The 21,981-nt window shown below is 40.1% G+C and overlaps 2 protein-coding genes across 7 annotated transcripts in view; one reads left to right on the top strand and one right to left on the bottom strand.

Annotated features, from left to right (window-relative positions):
* The window catches only part of tti1 (TELO2 interacting protein 1), a 35,165-nt gene extending 23,591 nt beyond the window's left edge, over positions 1 to 11,574 (bottom strand). For 4 of the 5 annotated variants that reach the window (XR_006379491.1, XM_044210816.1, XM_044210818.1 and 1 more), the window contains exons 1-8: positions 11,421 to 11,574; positions 10,073 to 10,812; positions 7,838 to 8,175; positions 7,454 to 7,739; positions 4,342 to 4,519; positions 3,782 to 4,074; positions 1,258 to 1,674; positions 482 to 641 (exon numbers count right to left, since the gene is read on the bottom strand). Coding sequence is in view for 4 of the 5 variants with exons in the window: in XM_044210816.1 (XP_044066751.1) it covers positions 482 to 641; positions 1,258 to 1,674; positions 3,782 to 4,074; positions 4,342 to 4,519; positions 7,454 to 7,739; positions 7,838 to 8,175; positions 10,073 to 10,798 (2,398 nt within the window). In the remaining variant the exon portion in view is untranslated. The other variant, XM_044210817.1, reaches the window with a different exon arrangement.
* A 424-nt stretch (positions 11,575 to 11,998) lies between these two features.
* Positions 11,999 to 21,931, top strand: zgpat (zinc finger, CCCH-type with G patch domain). Of its 2 annotated transcripts, none has more exons than XM_044210821.1 (7): positions 11,999 to 12,083; positions 12,751 to 13,411; positions 13,745 to 13,878; positions 14,104 to 14,268; positions 14,495 to 14,611; positions 20,005 to 20,416; positions 20,849 to 21,931. In XM_044210821.1, the coding sequence occupies exons 2-7, from the start codon at positions 12,807 to 12,809 to the stop codon at positions 20,985 to 20,987; spliced, it is 1,572 nt and encodes a 523-aa protein (XP_044066756.1). In that variant the 5' UTR covers positions 11,999 to 12,083; positions 12,751 to 12,806; the 3' UTR covers positions 20,988 to 21,931. The 2 variants fall into 2 exon arrangements, with proteins under 2 accessions (XP_044066756.1, XP_044066757.1); XM_044210822.1 differs by having other exon boundaries at positions 12,045 to 12,215.
* The last annotated feature ends 50 nt before the right edge of the window (positions 21,932 to 21,981 follow it).

Here is a 21,981-nt window from a genome sequence, read left to right as displayed (position 1 = left end):
AAAGCTCCACAGAGCTGCAGAATAGGGTGTCATCTGATTCACATCTGATTTAGTGGTCACGTAATTTACTAATACTAAACTCTGCCTCTACAGTAAATATAATTTGACTAGTTAGAGATTGTGAAGGGATTAACGATTTTTAATATTTTGCATGAATATTCATGGCCTTTAAATCTGACCATATTAGCGCCATAAATTAACAACTAGTCTGTATTTCCACTAAATAATTATACTATTATTATTTTATTTAAAACATCATGGGGATACTAAAACCCCCTACTAAAATCCATGATTCATCTTTAAATGTTTTGAATATAACTGGGCTAAATGCTTAGGCAAAGTGTGGTACCACTGGGATGGTATGGTACTGTATGATATGGGTATGGTAGAGTCACATAAGCAATATACTCATTTTGTCCCTTTTTCTTTTTCACCCTCACAATATGTAATAAATGAGTTGACATCAGTTTTGAAATCTCACCCAGTGCCGTCATGAGCGCGTGTAGCACAGAGCAGAAAAGAGCAGCTGTGTTGTCGTAACTGAGATCCAGAGCCATCAGCACATCCTGAACGATGTCCCCAACCAGAGGCAGCAGGCTGCAGTCAGAGTGAGTTAACATCACTGTCAACACCCGTGGAGCCTGGCCAACAAGACGGGAATATGATGAAATACATATTCAGGGTGCAGCAAACCCATGTAAACCCATTCTCGGTATTCACCTGGGTGATAAACCACAGAGGTGTGGACTCAGGCTCCATGACTTGGACTAGAGTCAAACTCGAGTCATGAAACTGATGACTTAACACTTGACTTCGTAACCTCACTTGGACTTTAGCCTTTTGACTTACTTGATATCCTCCCCAAGACCAAAGATTAAAAAATATATTATAAAAACGTGTGCCGTTAATCAAATCTTAATTTTCCTGACAACGGATATACTTCATCAGTCTGACAGCAGCCAATCACACTGTTGACAAGAGGGACAGGTGCTTTGGCAGTGCACACCAGTGGACAGACATCATATGATACCTCAGATTATTACATTCAGATGTAATGTGAAAACAATTTCTTGTTATATTTCTACTTTAAAATGGTGATATCTTACTGCCTCAAATAACTGAATTCCTCTTCCTGCGCACACTACTTGCTTTCTTGAATTCTCCTATTTGTCTATGTTTCCTTAGTTCCTATTCTTCGTTTCTAGTGCTACAGTGCATTACTGTGCATTCTAACAACATGCCAAATGTCAATTTTACCTGTGGATGCTGGCTGAGCCTCTGCAGGTTAAGTGATATGTCATTGAGCAGGTAGTCTGAGTTCTCATTGATCAGCTCCTTCAGGGAGGGGTAGCCACAGGCCTTACTGATGTCCCACATGGAGCCCAGTGCTGCCTGGCTGACCAGCAGTGTCTCCTCCCCAGCTTTCTCCAGTACGGGGTACAGTGCTGTCATCAACAAGGGACGAAAGTCACGCCCCAGGGCCTGAGCAAAGCAGGCGATGCCCTCAAGTTGGATGCACAGTTGCCAGATGTTGCTGTTGAGCTGGTGGATTGTGGAGGTGGACGATGAGGGAGACGGGAAGGCAAATGTGGAAGGAATCACTTCGAGAGAGTTTGCATTAGTGTTGCTGACACTGCTGTTGGATATGGAGAGGTGTCTGGATGGGCTGAGCAGCTACGGAGAGACAAAAGACAAATGTCATTATCATCATACAGTTTTAAGTTGTTTTCTACAATTCAATGTGTTTTATTTAACAGACATAAAAAGGTCAATATAAAGATGACAAGTTTAAATTTTAAAACAGGAGCAGACATCTGCGTTTAAACCTGAATTTACAAAGGTAATGTAACCCATATGAAACATTGGGCTACTATAACCCTATATGTCGTTTATAGGTGCAGTTGCATGTTGTTCTCAAAGGGGAGCAACCAAGCATCCAGGCAGTCATCCAGAGCATCTCTGCCCTTTGGTCCTGTATCCTGGTCGCCCTCCAGACCTGCTCTGCCCATCTGTCCAGCCCTCAGGCCGTCTACCTGAGGTCTTCTGCTCCACACCTGTCCAGTCCTCAGGCCATCCGCCTGAAGTCTTCTGCTCTGCACCTGTCCAGCCCTTAGGCCATCTGCCTGTGGTCTCCTGCTCTGCCCCTGTCCAACCCCCAGGCTGTCCCCGGCTCCATTCTTCAGCTCCCAGGGCCACTTGTCCCTGAGTTATGACCTTTGCCTGCCTCATCACCACTCCGTAAGCCTTTTGATATTGACTTTTGTTACTAAACCATTGAACTGCACCTGCTCTGCCTCTAGTGTACATTTGGGTCCTATTCTTCGTGTTTCCTGAGCGCCCTGCTTGCACATCTGTGACAGAGCAAAGGTCCACCAAAAAAGAACCAGGCGCAGTCGAGCTCAGCTCCTTGAGGAGCACTCAGAGTCTGAGGATGAGTCACCTTTCTGTCCCAACCAGTTGTCTGTCATTCCTTATGAAAGATTTGTTCAAGTGTGTGAAATTCCAAGGAGACAGCAACTCATTGTAACTCCAGCAGTGAAGGGTAAATGCTTACCAGTCATGCCAATGACCTCCTTGACCTGACTAGCTTGATTCATTCATTTAGACACCAGATAAGAATAAGTACACACTATGAGCTCTACCCAGGTAGAAGTAATCGTAGTAGTTGTATATTCAATACACACACAGGACACACAAGGACAAGGAACTGAACTCTTTGGATGCCAAACTCCTTAATTTAAAGGAGCAATCGAGTTGAAGGTTTCAACTCAAAAGAGACTTATTCTTTGCTTCTCCTATTTTATATATTTTAAAGAGCTATTTTTCTTTAATTTCTTTATATACAAATTGCAGCACTGTATATATCGTGTTATTGCTGTAAGGCAATAAAATTGTCAGCTACTCAACTTCTCTTGTGAGTTATTCAAGGCATACCACTCACGAACCTAGGTAGATGTTAGTGTAAAGACAGTGGCTGTGCTAACGTTTCCCATAAAATTATCTGTCAACACTGATGTCAGCATACAGCGGATTGCCTGTAGTTTCTACCACGTTCATATTTTTTCTATATTCCATTTATGAATGTAATTACTTTGACTTGAGGGAGGACCACACAACAGCTCTACACTGTGTGTATATTTCTGTGCTTAGAATCCTTTTCATTTGGTGGTATGCCTCCATGGGCACACATTTTTGCTGACAACGAGAAACTGCAAGTTTATCTACAAACTAAGTGTTGCCAATGTTTTCAGGCCTCTGTTGGTTGGAGGCCCTGAGATATTTTCTCTGCCTGTCAGCTCAGTAATCCAGCCTTGAAAGTTTAGAGCAGTTACTTGAAACGCTGGAGCAGTTTCCCCCTCTGCTCAGTCTAATGAGGCATAAGAGCACACAGCAATCATTCCAAGGCCATATTGTGAGCGAAGTGTGGATATATTTCTCAATAAAGCCTGGAGTGCTTTGTTTGTAGTGAAGTGATCTGATCATGATCAAATTTAAATGCAGAGGAAGATGTGCATTACGGGCTGAGCATAAAAAAAAAAAACATTTTTAAATAATAATATCACACTTGATTAGAAAATATTAACAGAATACAAAATGAGATGTAAAATTGTGAAATCAAATAGCAAAGTATCACTTCTTCATTCAGAATATCATTCCATGAAGAGTGATATCATCTATTACACGAGATCACTCCACACATCAAAACAATGTTAAACTGTAACAAAGTAAAATCCTGACTCAGGACAAAATATCAAAGCTGCAGGGCTGAAACTATCCTAACCTGCTGGTCCTCCCGGTCTCTATCCGTCTCCTCACTGACTGTAATCAAGTGCCAGTTTTTCAGACTGGTGTATTCCTCCATGACAGACACCATTGCCACTTTAAGGTCTTCCTGGGTGGCAGAGTGTCCCCGAACTTGACTCTCCAAACCCTGACCCCCTGTTGCCACGGCTATGCCTGCGGAACCCCTGACGATCTCATTTAGCACCATGGCAGCCTGCTTTCTGTATGCAGAAGACAGTTGATACAGATCCAGGAAGTGATCTGTCAGCAGGTAAATGTTGCCATAGTAACCTAAAGACAGGAAGAGGGAAAGTTACTTGTTACCTTTTTGGGAGGAGAGCTGTCAAACAAAATGTCAAATGTAAACATATAGGCACAAACGTAGCTACCTTTAATACATTATGTATTAGTATCAGCCTTCAAAAATTGACATTAGTCCAACTTTTAAGTAAATTTGACACAGACGTAAGGGACTTATGTATGAAGAGGGATAAGAAATGAATTGTAGACTATTTTGACACAGTCTTTCCATTAAGTTCATGCAGCACTCATGCCAACCTAATGTTCGACAGATCTCCATGAGCACAGAGAAGATCTTCTCATCTGTGAAGTAGAGAAAATGCTTCCTCTGTGCGTGAGCAGTGTAGGAATCATGAGAGCCTGAGCCTGTCTCTATGGTAGCAGCATAACTCCTTTCCTCCACAATGCGAACATCCATCACATCCAGCTCCAGCACCTGTAAAGGCATACAGAGGTGTTTGTTGTGTTTTTAACAATTTGTGATTTAAGATGAATTGTAACTTCTCTAGACTGTGGGTAAAGTCAGGTATAAATAAAAAAAGTGATGACAGAAATATCGTAGGAATATTTTAAATTCTTATAGCGACATTATAAATTACATACAAGAATCATACGTACCGTATATTTAGCTCACTGTAAAGTACTAAACACTCATTGACGCTCGAAATTCAGAATGAGGCAGGAGGTGAAAGGCAAGATAGAGGAAAGCCCAAACTGTGCTCGTTATTGTTTACTCATTGTGTTGTCCCAGTCAACATGTGTGTGAAATCTGGAATCGCCCAATTCATTCTTAAACTATGGCTAAAAACCTATTAAGAGTTCACAATGACCTTTGATTCAAAAGTGTCATCTATTCAGTGTCTGACCACCTGTGAAATATGGTCACAAACTCCCCTTCCCCAAAACCTTGTTCTGAGCAGTTTCATGTAAGAACTATCGGTAGAAAGAAAATAGTTTCCACATGAAACTGCTCACAAAAAATCTGTGGATTATCTTGAGTAACCAGGTCAAGCAGTGCCAGAACCTCTTGGGATTGGGAATTGGAAGGGGAGTAAATAACATTTAGAACATGCCTAATATAAAAAGATAATATAAAAAGATTTTCTATTTTTAATAAATACAGTTTGGTCGTTATGAATAAGTTCAGGTAAAATGGGCTCCAACCATTAAGCAAGGATGTGAGCGAGAATTTTGGCATCCACAGGGCAGAGATTCATAGGCCTTTAATTACTACAGTCCAACAGGTCTTTGTCTTTCTTTGGGATTAAAGACATTACATTTAGGCTTGACGGACAGAAAGGGGCAGTAGCCCTATTTTAATTCAATTCAATTCAATTTTATTTATATAGCGCCAATTCATAACAGAAGTTTTCTCATTGCGCTCTTCCTTTAGAGCAGGTCTAGACCGTGCTCTTTATAATATTAATTACAGAGACCCAACAAATCCCACCATGAGCAAGCATTTGGCAACAGTGGCAAGGAAAAACTTCTTTGGACAGAACCAGACTCAATGGTGGGCCATCCGCCGCTGCCGCGCCAGGTTTTGAGGGGGGGGGGGGTACAATGCAAAGACCGGGTGTCATTAAACATATCAACCATAGGTCCCACCAGGATGCTGTGTGTGGCTTTTAAGAATTCAACAGAAAACCCGTCTGGGCCCGGGGTTTTGCAACTTTGCATAGACTGGATGGCACAGAAAACTTTGCAATCAAGGCTAATGGTGGGGATTTCTATGCCACTGAAGAATGAATCAAGTGACAATGTACCTGCACTTAAAGTGCAGACTAGTAGTCTGAAAAGCAGCTGTTAACAGTATATCAGATGGATTAGTGAGGGTGCCACCAGGTCACGGCATCACCAAACCTATAAAGTTCAGAGCACACCGCTCGCTCATCGCCTTTCCACTGTGACTCCAGTTGCTACAGGGGGTGATCTGCTTTCAACGTTGAACTTTAAATCCCTAGGTGAAGGTATTAATTCGCTGGACGAGAAACAGTTTTTGTGTTTGCTGAACACATTTTTGGATCCTGAAGAAGATTGTTGTACACTATATAGCAATCTCATATACTTGCAGAAGGAAGATACGGATTAAGGCTAACCGTTTTCTTTACGGGAGAGAAGGATAATCGCTACGCCCTGCTCTCTTCCTACTAAGTCGACTATGGTGTTTTCCTTGGCTGCCACCCAAGGACCAGCTTTGCCGTTGAACCTGCCGCCAGAGCGGTACCCCAGCCACTGTCAGTATCCGAGCCTGAGAAGACTCCGCCAGAAAACCCAAACGGACTGATGCTAGTGGATGTCCCGGGGATTCAGTTGAATCAGCTAGCTTGTCTTGCAGGATCTTAGCATTAGCTTCAGTCGTCTGCTCTAAGTCTGTTCTTTGTCCCTTTCGTGGCATTTTTGTGCATAAGGGTGGCATATAAATACTTCAACAGTCAATAAGGAGACATGGAAAATCAAAAAGGAAATGGTGGGCTTCACAGAAAATAAAGTCAAGTTCATAGAGTGGCTCCCACACGCATATCACTACTTGCATACTGGAAGTGCTGTAATATTATTTCTACGCAAGCTTCAGATTTAATTATAGAAAATGTACTACATCTGTCAGTTGCTTATTCTAAACATGAATACGTGCACACGCTCGACAGTTTACATGCATGCACGTATCTTAGGCAGCCCCCGCGGCTGTATCCATGCAGATATGTCATAAGTCACTATAAGGATATTATAGGTATATTACAAAGAGCCCGAAATTAGTATGAATTAGTGAATTACTGGTCTGGATTTTTTTTTATGTTTCAGTTAGCGTTTCCCTACAACATACAGCTTAAACATTTTTATTTTTTACACATCTCATGCTGCCTTCATGAAAAATATTTGGCATAACTGATAAAAACTTCACCTTTAGGCTTTTTATTTTTATGCGCACTGCATTGGAATTGGTTAAATAAGCCACTTAATGAAATGAGATACTAAGAGGTGTAGTGGACACATTGCCTTATTTTCAGATAATGGACAGAGCGTTTCTTCTGAGTTTTCTTTTAAAAGCTGTAGGTAATGTTTGTCTGGAGGCAAATGGTTCTCAGTGGTGAATTACAGCAAAACTTAAGCTATATTAAACTGTGATGAAGTTTAAGAGGTCAACTGAGATGTGGTACAGAGACAACCCACAAACCTCATGAAAACTTGATTTATAAAAAAACATTTAAATGTAAATCAACTAGATCTTTAACTTCCTTATATTACTGTATAAAAAAACTTACTTAATTTGATTAACAGCAATCATAAAGCTATGTTTTACCCTGGTTCCCATTCAAACAAATAGAATATGATGTAGGCTATAATCTGATAAAATGGCAGCTAACATTACCTGCATCAAGGCTTTGGAAATCCTCTCAAGATGTGCAGCTGAGTTTAGTACCACAGAGACAAGTGGTCCCAGGACTTTTAAATAACCCAGAAACACGTTGAGGACAAACAGCTTCTTCTGGTCATCAGAGGTCCTCATCAGTCTGGGCAGGGAGGTGGCCAAAGAGTGGAGATTCTCTGAAAGCACATCAGTGAAGGTCTGAGCACTGCTGCTGCTGCTGCTTTTGCTGGTATCACTGCTGCAGCTCTGATGCCTCTGTGATACCTCTCTGAGAGTGACCTCACACCTATAGGAGAGGAGAGAAGGTTTTTTTTGTTTTTTAAAAACATCTTGTTATCAAGTAGTCAGGGATTTAATCTCACAAAAACTTCAAACAAATCAAACCTCTTTCTGACTCTGGGCTCCTCATCATTGACTGCTCCCACCAGTGCTTCCAGTAGCAGTCCCACACACTCTCCCAGTGACTGGCTACACCTGGCCAGCAGATGGTCAACTAGCTCCACCATCTCTAGTCTAACCGTCCAGTGCTGGTGAGCCACGGTGCAGGAGATAATCTTCTTCAGGAGCACAAACAGTTTCCCCGCTGTGCTCTTCACCCAGTCTTGTGTCCGATGGACCACCAGCTGTCTGATTCTCCCCAGGTCAGGTGAGGGAGTCTTCCAGGGCTCACTGGCTTGCAGCTGGGTGTCTTCCATGACAAGCCCCACAGTCCTGGACCAAACCTGAATGACAATAAGAGTGGAAAGAGATGATTCTGTGGCATATTAACAAATCATTGCATTACATGTGTACAAGGATATAATCACTTTATTTAACTTTGGTCCAAACAAGGGTGGACATGTTTCCACCACGTTAGAGTTTTGGTGGCATGGATGAGTCAATACAAGTCTATATACAGATCTGTATATATACCTACAATATACAAATCTGTGCACTCTCTGTAAATTTGGCTAAACATGATGGACTTTTTTCCTTCTGCATTTTTCAGTGTCCTGGCAGTTAAAATTCATTAGTTTACATTTGGTCAAACAAATTAAACTTAATGAGGAAACACAAATGTTTTAGTCAACTGATACAAGGAGGCTTTCTGTAAACATATGCTTATTACAATAAGTAACATGGATACTGTTACATTAAATGTTATATGGGTCAGTGTGGAAAAGCCTCTGAAACAGTATATAGACTATCAAGGGACACTCACTTTTCACATTTGTATTATTATATGATAGTCAGTATATTTATAATATATAGTGTGATGATCAAAAGAACATTAACCAACAAAACCTTCAATCTATTAATTTTTTTAAGCATTTATTGAACTAAAATTCCAAACATTAACTTGTTTTAGCTTATCAAATTTGAGGATTTGCAGCTTTTCTTCTTTGAATATTTTAAAGCTTTGGACAGTGGGTTAAGACAGAAAGAGTAATTTGAAGATGTAACCCATTCTCTGGTGCTTGCTATCATTTCCCTTTTCCAAATTTGTTTTGGCCGAATGTTGAAATTCCTCTGAGTTGATTGGAGGGTGATTCAGATCACCTGTTGCACAGGGTGTGGGGACTGGCTCCTAAATAATAAGAGAGCAGCTTGGTGCATTCCCCTTCTGGCTAATCAGAGTGTGACGACGCCCTTTCTTTGGGGCTTAAGAGAGGTGGGGAATTGCACATGCAGGTCATTCTGATCCTTCCTCGATTTACTGCAGACCTCATTTTAGCAGATATTGTCAGCTGTAGTAACTGGTCTGTTTAGGCCTTTTTTGAGAATTCTTTTGTGTCTTTTGCTTTTCTGATTGAGGGTGATTTTGAGGATTTCGGATTGTAGTTTGAGTGAATATTAAAAAAAAAAAAATCACCTTTCAACTAGGTTACCTGCATTAGGGCAGATCTTAGTGCTATTAGTGCATGAGTTTTTGCTTGCTTAACGATAGCCTAGCGCCTGCAGGCTTTATTTGGTTATTTGTTTATTTTCATTGAAACCTCCTTTTATACAAATTTCCTTTGTCTGTTTCATTTGGGGAAAAAAAACAATATTTCAGTTTCCTTATTATTGAAGAGGCATTTGTTTATTATTAATAATGAGGCATTTTTTCGTTCTAAAGGCACTTGTGAGATTTGTTTCTCTAAGTAAATATTTCTGTATTTTTATTTGGATGGGAACTGGTTCAAAGCCTGATCAGCTTAAGTTTTGCGAATCAGTACCGCCACAATTTTATGGCCTAAGCTATTAATGAATTAATAAGAAAAATAATCAACATATTCGTTGATAATAACTTGGGCTGTAACTAGTGATTACTTTCATTATCGATTCATCTGCCAATTATCTTCTCGATTAATCAATTGATAGACTAATAGTTGCAGCTCTAAAAATAATCCTTAGTCGATGCTTTAATGATATAATACTTGTAACATACTTGTTTTGTAGTAAAATATCCATTTTTGTGTGTGTGTGTGGAATCCAATCTAAATACACACAGTCTAATACAGATTAAAAGCTGAGAAACATCACCAACTACAACTACACAATGAATTGCTTGTAACAAGTTGTGCAGCAGTTAAAATATTTGTGTACTGTACTGGATCATTAAACCTAGAAACACAAATTAACACAAAGATATGGTACCTTGATCGCCCTGACTGTGACTGCATGGCCATGTCTCAGATCTCCTGTAATGATCCTGGCTACAGCCATAGTGATCCCAGGTAAGAATGAAGCCATGGTGCTGCCTATAGTGCATCTCTCCTCTGAGGATGGGACTATGTGCTCCTGAGTGCAATCACATTGCAGAGTCAAAGCCTGGAGGCACTTCAACGCTGATGACTGTATATCTCGAGATTTCTCATTCTCTCCTAAAGCCAGCAGCAGTGATATGGCAGCTCCCAGTCCGGGCAGCATAACGGGTTCAAAGAGTTTGAAGACTATATCACCGTAAGCAGCATGAAGCAGTGCATCCAGGCACCTCAGCACAGCTGATTTCAGCTCCTCTGATGTATCTGCAGGTTTCCCAGGATCGGTTGGAGAGCACAAGCAGAGGCTAAGCTCTGATAGAAGGTCACGGAGGGTCTCCCAGGTCTGGACACAAGTTTTCTCCAGCACGTGGCTCATGGCCTCAGCCACAGCCTGCACCAATTGGTCCTTCTTGGGCGTGGGGACTTTAAGGACGAAGCGAAGAGGAAATAGGACGTACTCTTGGAGCTGCTGCAACGTGGCATCGTTGACTTCTTTCAACTGGGCGCTCAGTGTCTCCACATTGGTCACAGTGGGATCTCGAGTGAGCAGGACACAGGCCGGACGCAGATAGGCAAATGCGATCTTTGGATCACTTATCTGAGCCATGGTTGGAGGCATGACATCAGGGGTCACTTTAATGTGGGGGTGCAGAAAGAGAAATGGAAGATGCAAAAATAAGACAAAGAAAACAAGTGACTTTTCAAGTACTGTAGGAAGAAACTGAAATTAATGTATTCTTAGAACTATAATAATTTACCTTTTGTCTTTGTGATTAAATCTGTAATGGTCACCTGTCGTGTTGACTGGTAATTTTTTTGAAGTAATATTTAAAATCCCTGCTGCCTCCTAAATGTTAGCAAAGTTGAACGAGGAAGTCCATGATAATTTACTAAACTGCATGTCAGCATTATCTGTGGTAATGGTGGTTGTGGTTATGATGATGTTTTGGATAGCCTGAGACTCTGCCCTGACATTCTGAATTTAGATTTGTTGTGCCAACCAGTATTAAGTTAGCTACTGTGTGTGCAATGCTGTTTTGAGGACTTATTATAAACCATTTGGCCACTTTGACAAAGCTAAAAGTTTATTTAAGTTAAGAAACAGATACATAACATTATGTCTATGCAGTAACTGCAGCACATCTAACGTTTTAGCATCGATGTAAATTACTCTGTAGTTAGCTGACAGTATGCTGCTGAAGCTGCACTGCCGTACTAGCGTCAACAAACAGGTAGCCTACCTTCACATTAGTAGTATTAAGTGGACCCACTGCGCGGAGCAATGAGAGCATAGAACAGGTTTCTAAATAGAATAATTATAACAGCACACACTAATGAAGTTACTGAACTCTGGGCAAAGGTAACGTCATAATACTGCGTCGATGTCGCACGTGTTTGACGTATGTAGAAGTAAAAAATACTTCCGGGTTTGGCGATTTTTTTCCCTCAAAATAAAAGAACAGAAAGTTTTACTATAAAAAAGAAAAACCTATGAAAATGTATGATAAACCATGCTTTCATGGTAGAAATGTGTGCATTTTGTCATGTCAATGAAGCATTATCGAACTGGATTAAATGTCTAAGTGAGTGGTTGTTAATACTCGATTATTTAACAGAAATATCAATCGTTAAAATTGTTTTATTATATAAAATAGCGATTTCTTTGTTCAAAAAAGAGTGAGTGATAGTCTCATGAAAAAGAATGCTCTGGCATTCAGACACTTGATTAACACTAGTAAGCTGCATTTCTAACTTTGTACAATAGTAGTTAGTAGTCAAACCCATTCCATGTCTGACATTTGTTTTATTTTGCAAGAAAATAAAATTCACAACGGAAGTCCCCCTAACATTCACTTCTGCTACCTTGGTACTGAATCGGTTTATGTAGAGATTGTGCTGTACCAGTATGTGAATTTATTTGAATTGCTTATTTTCTTAACATAGTAGTAGTAGTAGTATTAACGTTACATCTTTTCATGGCTGCCTCTTTTTTCCGTCGGTGCAATTGATGTCAGACAGCTAGCCTACTTACGAAGGTTAATGCGAGTGTTATTATAATCAGTTGTAAATGTTAGCTTAAAGACGGCTAACATTTAGTATAGCTAAAATTAGCTCTGATAACGTTATAACTGGGGTAGCGATTCGTAGCTAGGTTAAATCTTTGGACAAAGTTGATGTTACCAAATCACGATGCAGGAGCTCTACGAATCTTTCGGAAAGGCCTTTCCATAACATACAGTCATTGCACGAAGTAGTTCTTATTGCAGTAAAATGTAAAACATTAGCGTTGGTCCAATGGTATTTTCTAAATCTTTGATCACAGTCACCTTCCCTTTTACTGTGTCCTTCCAAATTCAGTCAAAATATTTGGTAATTTCTATATCCTTGCTATAAATAGATAACCACTAAAATATGATTTAAAAAATGATACAGGAAAGGACAAATTGTATTCTCATGTGATGAGAAAGAAGGACATAGCACTTTGCAGGAGTGCATAAGGAAGTCAGTCCATCTCATTCTGCTTAGATCTGTTACCTTGAATTATGAATCAACCATCTTCTTTTTTCTCAGGTGTCTTGGGGGCTTGATGTGGTCCAATCCTGTCCTGCCCTGTGCCAAGTGTCAGTATGGATGAAGAAACTCTTGAGGCAGCCATCATTGCCTATGGTGCCCAATTGCAGCAGGTAGAGACAGCTCTGTCAGCTGGCCTGGACCCCTCCCAGCAGTCAGACCTGCTCAAACTGAAAGAGGACCTTTGTCAGCTGATAGAGCTCACCAAGGACAGCCTGGTGTCTGTCAAAAAGAGTCTTCTTCTGGCCAGCCTCGAGGACAGTAATGAACTGCAGGTAAACACCTCAGAGGCAGCAGCTGATATAAACAGTGCAAACGGCAGTTTGGGCGATGAGTTTGCTGCTTTCTACTCTGAACTCGGGGAGTCTTCAGGTAGTAGCTCTGATACTAGAGAGAGGGACAATGAGGAGGAAGGTGGGGTAGAGGATGGAGAAGAGGAGGAGGAGGAAGAAGAAGATGTACTCAGTGGTACCAAAGTAAGAGCACCCTACCGGACAACATGGGGGACACTGGAGTATCACAATGCCATGGTGGTGGGGGCAGAATCACCTGACGGAGAAGAGGCACAAGTAAGAGTTCTCTACGTCTACCCCACCCAGAAGTCTATGAAACCCTGTCCATTCTACCTAGAGGACAAATGTCGCTTCCAGGATAATTGCAGGTAAAGTACCACAATTATGGTTCACCACAGCAATGAAATGTCGTTGTCTTTGCACGTTTTACCTAATAATTTAAGTGCCACCCTATTGATCTGCTAATCCTGAAAGAAGTTCTAATTAGGGTGAGAGTGGAGAGTTATGCGTCCCATGAATGTCTAAAGGCTGTTTCTGAGGGTTTTAACTCTGACAAGAATAAATGACTGTGGATGTGTTCTAGTACAGTATGAGCTTCAATAAGCCACATTAGTTGAGTCCCTCGATTATTTACTGTATACTGTACTGATCCTCTTGGATCTCAGTTCTGTTTCCACACAATATTTTTCTTTTTATCGAAGGTTTTCCCACGGTGAAGTGGTGTACGTGTCGGAGCTCAGAGAGTTCCTTGAATGTGACCTCAGTAATCTTGAAGAAGGCTCGTCCTGCTTGGTTCGACATGAGGACGGCATCTGGTACCCAGCTAAAATCAAAGGTATTCCTTTGACAGGGCCAGTTTTTGATTATGTATTTTACAGTAAACTTGACAGGTCTGGCAGTAAATTCACACTAAGGTTGATTTTCCAAGTTGTGTCACCTTGTCAAAAATGAAATTGTTTGGTAAGTAATCTGAATACAGTTGCACAATGTAACAAAAACAACCAAGACAGCGGTCGATTAAATGCTTCCAGTTATTTCGAATGTTTTATTCTCAATGTAGAAATTGACAGTGGTTTCTACACTGTGAAGTTTGACTCACCGCTGCTGAAAGATGTTGTGGTCGAGGCCGATTGTGTTATCCCGCCTTTGAGAGAAGACGATCCGCTCTCCTCTGACTCCGACCTGGATGACACTGAAGAAGGAGATGATGTGGCTTATGCAAAAGGTGTGTATGGATCTGTGTTGCCATTCCCCTGCCAAACACAACTTGAGCTGGTCTTTGAAATCTTGCAAAAATAAAATGTGACTTAAAAGCTTCCTTTAGTTAATGACCTTGTATTGTATCTATGTGCCAATAAACATTTGAATTTGTTTAAAAGTTGTTTGATGCCATTTGTCCCTTACAAAGTAACTGACCATTTCTACTTTGATTTTCACTTCTTACCAAACAGTTATGGACTCTGCTGTAGAATCCACAGTAACGTTAGAAAATTTTGGTGGCTGGGAGGCACATACCAGAGGCATCGGATCCAAGCTTATGCTTAAAATGGGCTATGAATATGGGAAAGGTAAGTGCAACTGCACAACATTAATTACATTTTAGGTTCTGAAGTCACATCCTGTCCTGATCAAATCAATAATTTAATAAATAAATATATAAGGTTTTTCTTTTTTTTTTTCTTTTTTTTTTCATAAAATGAGTATACTACTGCACTACACTCCATACAAATGTTTCACCAGCATTTGATAAAGGATGTTACATTGCCTTTATCAAATGCTAGTGAATCATTTGTATGGAGTGTAGTGCAGTAGTATACTCATTTTATGTAAAAAAAGAAAAAAAAATACATCAGTTTCTATTCTCTTTGTCACATTCTCTTTGTCTAAAGCTTTACAACCAACATAGTGCCTCTGTTCTATTGTTGTCTCAAAGCAAGAAGGTCCCAGTTTGACTGGGACATATTTTGCATGTTCTCCCCGTGTTCCCATGAGTTTCCCCAGGGTTTCCTCCTACCCCAAACACATGCATGCTATATTTAAAAAATCCTTCTGCCTTTGCCCTTGACCAGAGCATTCACCTCAGAATTTGAGTTGATCCTTAGACTCTGCACTGTGGCTGCCAGCTGCACCTAAAGAGTTATGGGGTCACATGCAGAGGGGGAAAAAATCAGTAACATTGCAATACTAGGATTACCCACACACTGGAATCACAGCTCCCTTTAGTTTTGTTGGCAATGTTTAGACCAGCTACTGGTCTTCCTCAGGCAAATAAATTCAATTCAATTTTATTTATATAGCGCCAATTCATAACAGAAGTTATTTCATTGCACTTTTCCTATAGAGCAGGTCTACCATACTCATTATAATATTATTTACAGAGACCCAACAAATCCCACCATGAGCAAGCACTTGGCGACAGTGGCAAGGAAAAACTTCCTTTTAAGAGGCAGAAACCTCTAGCAGAACCAGACTCAATGATGGGCGGCCACCTGCCGGTGCCGGGTTAGGTTTTGAGAGAGAGAGAGAGCGAGAGAGAGAGGGAAGCACAATGCAAATACCAACTAGAATTTTAAAATAGTAATAATGTGTAAGTTGTAATGTGTAAGTTGATAATAGTAGGAATGACAGATGCATACAGACGGAGAGGGAGAGAAGGAGAGAGGAAAGAGGTGCATCATGGGAAGTCTCCCGGCAGTCTAGGCCTATAGCAGCATAACTAAGGGATGGTTCCCGAACCCAAACGGGGATCTGATTCCACAGGAGAGGAGCTTGATAACTGAAGGCTCTGGCTCCCGTTCTACTTTTGGAGATTCTAGGAACCACAAGTAACCCCGCATTCTGGGAGCGCAGTGTTCTAGTCGGGTAATAAGGTATTATGAGCTTGATGAGCATGACCATTAAGAGCTTTGTAGGTGAGGAGAAGGATTTTAAATTCTATTTTGGATTTTACAGGGAGCCAGTGCAGAGAAGCTAATATTGGAGAAATATGATCTCTTTTCCTAGTTCTTGTCAGTACACGTGCCGCAGCATTCTGGATCAAATGGAGACTCTTAATGGACTTGATAATAAGGAATTGCGATAGTCCAACCTAGAAGTAACAAATACATGGACTAGTTTTTCAGCAACATTTTGAGACAGGATGTGCTTTATTTTTGCAATGTTACGTAGGTGAAAGAAGGCAGTCCTTGAAGTTTGTTTCATGTGGGAGTTAAAGGATAAATCCTGATCAAAGATAACTCTGAGGTTCCTTACGGCGGTGCTGGAGACCAGGGCGATGCCATCTAGAGCAACTATATCTTTAGACAATGTGTCACAGAGGTGTTTGGGGCCAAGTACATAACTTCAGTTTTGTCAGAGTTTAACATCAGAAAATTGCAGGTCATCCAGGTTTTTATGTCCTTAAGGCATGCTTGAAGTTTAGCTAACTGGTTAGTTTCATCTGGCTTGATCGATAGATATAATTGGGTATCATCCTCATAACAATGAAAGTTTATGGAGTGTTTCCTAATAATATTGCCTAAAGGAAGCATATACAATATATAAACTGAATAGAATCGGTCCAAGTACAGAACCTTGTGGAACTCCGTGACTAACTTTGGTGTGCACGGAGGACTCATTGTTAACATGTACAAACTGAGATTGATCTGATAGACAGGATTTAAACCAGCTTAGTGCGGTTCCTTTAATGCCAATTGAATGTTCCAGTCTCTGTAATAGGATGTGATGGTCAATGGTATCGAATTCAGCACTAAGATCTAACAAGACAAGTTCATTGTCTGATGCAATTAAAAGGTCATTTGTAATTTTCACCAGTGCTGTCTCTGTGCTATGATGCACTCTAAATCCTGATTGAAAATCTTCAAATAAAGTATTGTTATTTAGAAAGTCACACAACTGATTGCCGACTGCTTTCTCACCATGAGTCATTGTTGTGTCTTTCTTTGTTAGTAGTGTTAGTAATAAATGTTTTAAATATTAAGTTGTTGCCTTGGTTTTCTGTAACTTACATTCAGTCACTTTACGTATCTGTTCCTTGTTTTACCTCTTGCTATCTGAGTTCAGGTTAATTCCCAAAGTTAATATTCTATAGCCTTCGCAGTCACCAGATCTCAACCAAAACTTCCCAAAGAAACTTAGAAAGTTGTTTTGATTGTTGGGTTTTCTATTAATTTGTCACTTTACCCATAATAAACGAAATTCGATTCAAAAAACAGAACTGCTGTTAAGTAATCATAAAATTATGTTTATTCTAACTATCTGATATTATTCTTTCATATTTGTTAGATTATGTGATAATGTTTTCAGTAGAACAATCATCGCTACTGCTCTGATTCGGGATTGACGTACATGCCTGATAAAGCCACCTGTTGAATCGGGATTGATGTACATGCCTGATAAAGCAACCTGTTGAACAGACAGCAATCGGCATAGTTTACGCTTAGAGATTCTACACTCTGCTGCCTTCACTTAATGTAAAAATTATATATATATATATATATATACATATATATATTATACAGTGAAAATGTGTTTGCCCCCTTCCTGATTTCTTATTTTAGAGAGAAAGGGAACGTTAAATATAGGTCTATAGTTGGCTGAAACCCCTGGATCAAGAGTGGGTTTTTTAAGAAGAGGTTTAATTACAGCTACTTTAAAGGACTGTGGTGCATAACCTGTTAATAAAGACAGATTGATCATATCCAGTAACGAAGTGCTAACTAAGGGTAAAACGTCTTTAAGCAACCTAGTTGGAATGGGGTCTAAGAGACAGGTCGATGGCTTAGATGAATTAATCGTCGAAGTTAGTTGAAGAAGGTCGATAGGAGCAAAGCAGTCAAAATATATATCAGGTTTTACAGTTGTTTCCAAGGTTCCTGTGTTTGAATATAAATTGGTACCGGTTGAGGGCAGGACGTGATGAATTTTTTCTCTAATAGTTAAGATTTTATTATTAAAGAAGCTTGTGAAATCGTTACTACTGAGGGCTATAGGAATACATACAATTCTCTGTCAGCCTCGCTACAGTGCTGAAAAGAAACCTGGGGTTGTTTTTATTTTCCTCTATTAATGATGAGTAGTAGGCTGCTCTGGCATTACGGAGGGCTTTCCTATATGTTTTAAGACTATCCTGCCAGACTAAACGAGATTCTTCCAGGTTGTTGGAACGCCATTTTCTTTCAAGTTTTCACAATGTTTGCTTTAATTTGCGGGTTTGGGGGTTATACCATGGAGCTAACCTTTTTTGTTTTATTATTCTCTTTTATAGAGGGGCGATAGAATCGAGTGTCATTCGCAGTGAGCCTGCAGCACTATCAACAAGATGGTCAATTTGGGAGGGGCTGAAATTAGCATAGGAGTCTTCTGTTATATCGAGACATAGCATAAAATTAAATGCAGATTGGATCGCTTCCTTAAATTTAGCTACAGTACTATCAGATAGACATCTAGAGTAGGGGTTTTTGCCTAATGGCGTATAGTCCAGTAATAGGAGCTCAAAAGTTATAAAGTAATGGTCCGATATTGAAGGATTCTGTGGAAAGACTATTAAATGTCCAATTTCAATGCCCTATACCAGAACAAGGTCAAGGATGTGGTTAAAACAGTGAGTGAGTTTATGTACACTCTGACAAAAGCCAATCAAATCTAATAATGAGATAAACGCAGTACTAAGGCTGTCATTCAACATGCACATGAATATTGAAATCACCTACAATTCAGAATTCAGATCAAAATTCAGAATAAGGCCAAGGAGCGTGGTACACTATAACAAATAGAATTGGTTGTCGTGTTTTCCAGGTTGAGTTTTAATGACTAAGAACAAGGCATTTGAATGAGTTATAATTTAGTTTAGGTTTAGGGTTGATTAATAGGCTTTAGTCGAAGATGGCTGCAACTCCACCTCCTCGGCCGGTGCCTCGAGGAATGTGAGTATTAATATGACTGGGCGGAGTGGATTCATTTAGGCTAACGTATTCTTCATGACCCAGCCAGGTTTCAGTAAGACAAAATAGACATAAATACCCATGGGAAGGAAACAAGGAGTACAGCAAAATGTCCAGTGACGACATCATCATCTAATCACATATATGCTGGGACATTGACCATATGACAAGGGAATTTTTTTTTTTTAAAGGTCAAAATGAATAGACGTAAGTATAATTCAAAGGAGTCTTGCACAAACTTCAACCAGTGGTCACAAAAGATACAACAAAAATATCAAACAGTCATTTCATTTAAGTAACAAGATGGGTGCCATAGGTTAACAAGACACTAGAGGGCAACAAGAGTCATTTAAACAGAATATATAATGTTTTAAATGTTCATAAAAATATAACCTAACGCTAGCTTTAAAATGTATGTTTAAGTCTAGTGTTGCCAAGTGTTTATGTTTTTGTGCACTTTCCCTTTGCACTCCCCTGTTAAGTACATAACCACGTGTTTCTTCACCCATGGAGAGGATAGGCTCATACCAACTACAGGATAAGATCCCAGAATACAGAAGTATAATGTATGGGCCAAATGCAAAACATAAATATTACGTGTTAACTTAAGGTTATGTTTGCAAGCTGAGCATAACAATACAGAACAAGGGGAACATGCTATATGATTAAACACAGAGATAATGAATTAACAAAACATGCAGACATGTACCACATGCTTATGTAACATTACAGAGGCTGGATATTATTTTTTTGAATATGGTTTTGCTAGTAATTTTTAACCTAGTTGGCCTAAAAATACACTTATTTAGATAAAAGTATGTTTGTAATATGTAGGTACTCTAATTGCACTTTGTATTTAGGGTAACTGTGATTCTGATTAAATAAGAAACCTCATTTACGTATAGAAATGTGTTGAAATGATAGAATGCATTTTAAATTTCACCAGTATTCTTGCTTTCATGTACAAAATAAAATTTAACATGTTCCTCTTCCTCACTCATTTGCTTTTGTTTTCTCAGGCTTAGGAAAGATGCAGGAGGGCCGAGTAGAGCCAGTCATAGCAATGGTCCTACCCAAAGGTAAGTCTCTGGACCAGTGTGCCAAGTTCACCCAGAGACGCACCCAGAGCAAGGCCGCTAAAGATGGCACACAAACGGGCCGGCCAAAGAGACGCAGAAAGCCTCGGGTCGCCACTGAAGGGCGCCATACCGTCTTTGACTTTCTCAACCACAAGCTAGGAGGCAAGAGCGCTGATCCTGCTGAGGGGGGTGCTGCTGCGCCATCAGCAGGGACTGGGGTGGAGGCTTACAGGGGAGGAAAAAGCACCAAGAGGAGTCTGAATGTGAAGCTGTTTCAAGCTGCTGAGAGGGTGTCCCAGACTGAAAGGGGGATCCAGAAATTGACTGAGTCACTCAACAGACAAACAGGAAGGTCAGTACTGAGTTCTGTGTATGTTGTTCATTTATTGTACATTTCTAACTGACCTTAAATGACGTCATTAAGGATCAGTAAATTCCAATGGGACATCAACTCCCTGTCTCTCCAAAGATGCTCAGCAGCTGTTTTCTCCTCCATGGAGAGTACAGACACATGATCAATCCTAGCATAACAGTACAGAAATGCACTGTTTACACAACCATGATTCATTGTAAAATATAAGTACATTAGTTGCTATGAAGCTCCTGTCAAGTAAAGTGGTAATTAATTTAAATTCACAATTAAGAAAGCTTGTGGGAGTTGTGTAAAAATGTAAATAAGGTATAAAGATTCAAGGTTAGATTTGTGGCCAACTTATTCTAGAAAGTGCAGCTAAAACTTGTCTCTTCCCACTTCCTAATCTATTTGTTGTTTGTGTGTGCAAAGGGACACATCCAGAGTGAAGCAGCTGGAAGAGAAGCTGTCAGCGGCCCGCCGGCTGCTGGCCCAGCAGAAAGCCCAGGAGCTGTCCATCCAGAGAGAGCACAAGAAGGCTGACACGCACAAGAAGATGACTGAGTTCTAAGCTCAGTTCTCTCAAAGACTTGGAGGATAAAGGGAAGCACTGCTTGCCAGAAATGAACTTTTGTCCCTTCCTGCTGTCAGTTATTTGCTACACTGTTTTTGTTCAGACATTTTTAGCATTATTTCTCACCGGCATCATGGATTTGAGCTGGCGGTGGTGCCCACTTTCGGCAGAATGCAGAATCATTTGCTGAAGATCATTTCTGCTTCTCATTTTATTTTCAAGGACTGAGCAGTTTACTTTGTGTGAACAGTTGTTTGGTTTCAAATTGTGCATTTCACAATAATGTCACAAACAAAATTTTATTTGTAATGAACATTTTTCTCTCAGTGTATTTGTCTTTATCAGCACTAAAAACCCTGTGTTTGGAGAACCTACTGTGCATTTTCCTCTCTTTTTAGCCATACACCTTTACATAACTAAACTTCAGTGTAAAGAAATGTTTCTCTACCACAAAATTATTAATGTGTTCTTTGTTATACTTTTCTGGCAGAGGTTTCAGTAATTCTGGCCAGAGGCTGCTCAGATGGTTATTACAGTATACCTTGACTTGGATTTCTGACTGATTTTTAAAATTACATCCTCAGGAGTTGGGGGACCTTTACAGAGTTTTGAAGTGAAACCTCTCCATTTGCCCACGCCTCTTACCGGCTCATACACAGCGTCTTTGAAGCTACGACCGTAACCTCTCTAGTAAATAATGAATTTGGAGAGCAGCTCCAGTCTGCTCGTAAGATCGGACGCACATTGTCTGTAGGTGGTGGGTGGGTTGGCTAGTGACTGCATCTACCTTTCAGACTCTCAAGTAAAGGTTGAAGTCGTGATGTTAGGTAGCTGTAGATGAGGTCTTAATCCTTTTATGCTTTCCGTTTTATGAGCTTTTTCTAATCTGAATGTGATGCAGCATAATAACAGGGCAAAATAAAAAATACAGAACTACTATATTTGCTGCCTGTGTTCAACTTTTTTAATAAATGTTTTCCAAAAGAATCAG

Source organism: Siniperca chuatsi, linkage group LG10 (genome assembly GCF_020085105.1).
Source record: "Siniperca chuatsi isolate FFG_IHB_CAS linkage group LG10, ASM2008510v1, whole genome shotgun sequence".
In the NCBI taxonomy this organism is placed as follows: domain Eukaryota; kingdom Metazoa; phylum Chordata; class Actinopteri; order Centrarchiformes; family Sinipercidae; genus Siniperca; species Siniperca chuatsi.
Note: the sequence above shows the minus strand (reverse complement) of the source record. Positions and strands in the feature narration are given on the sequence as shown.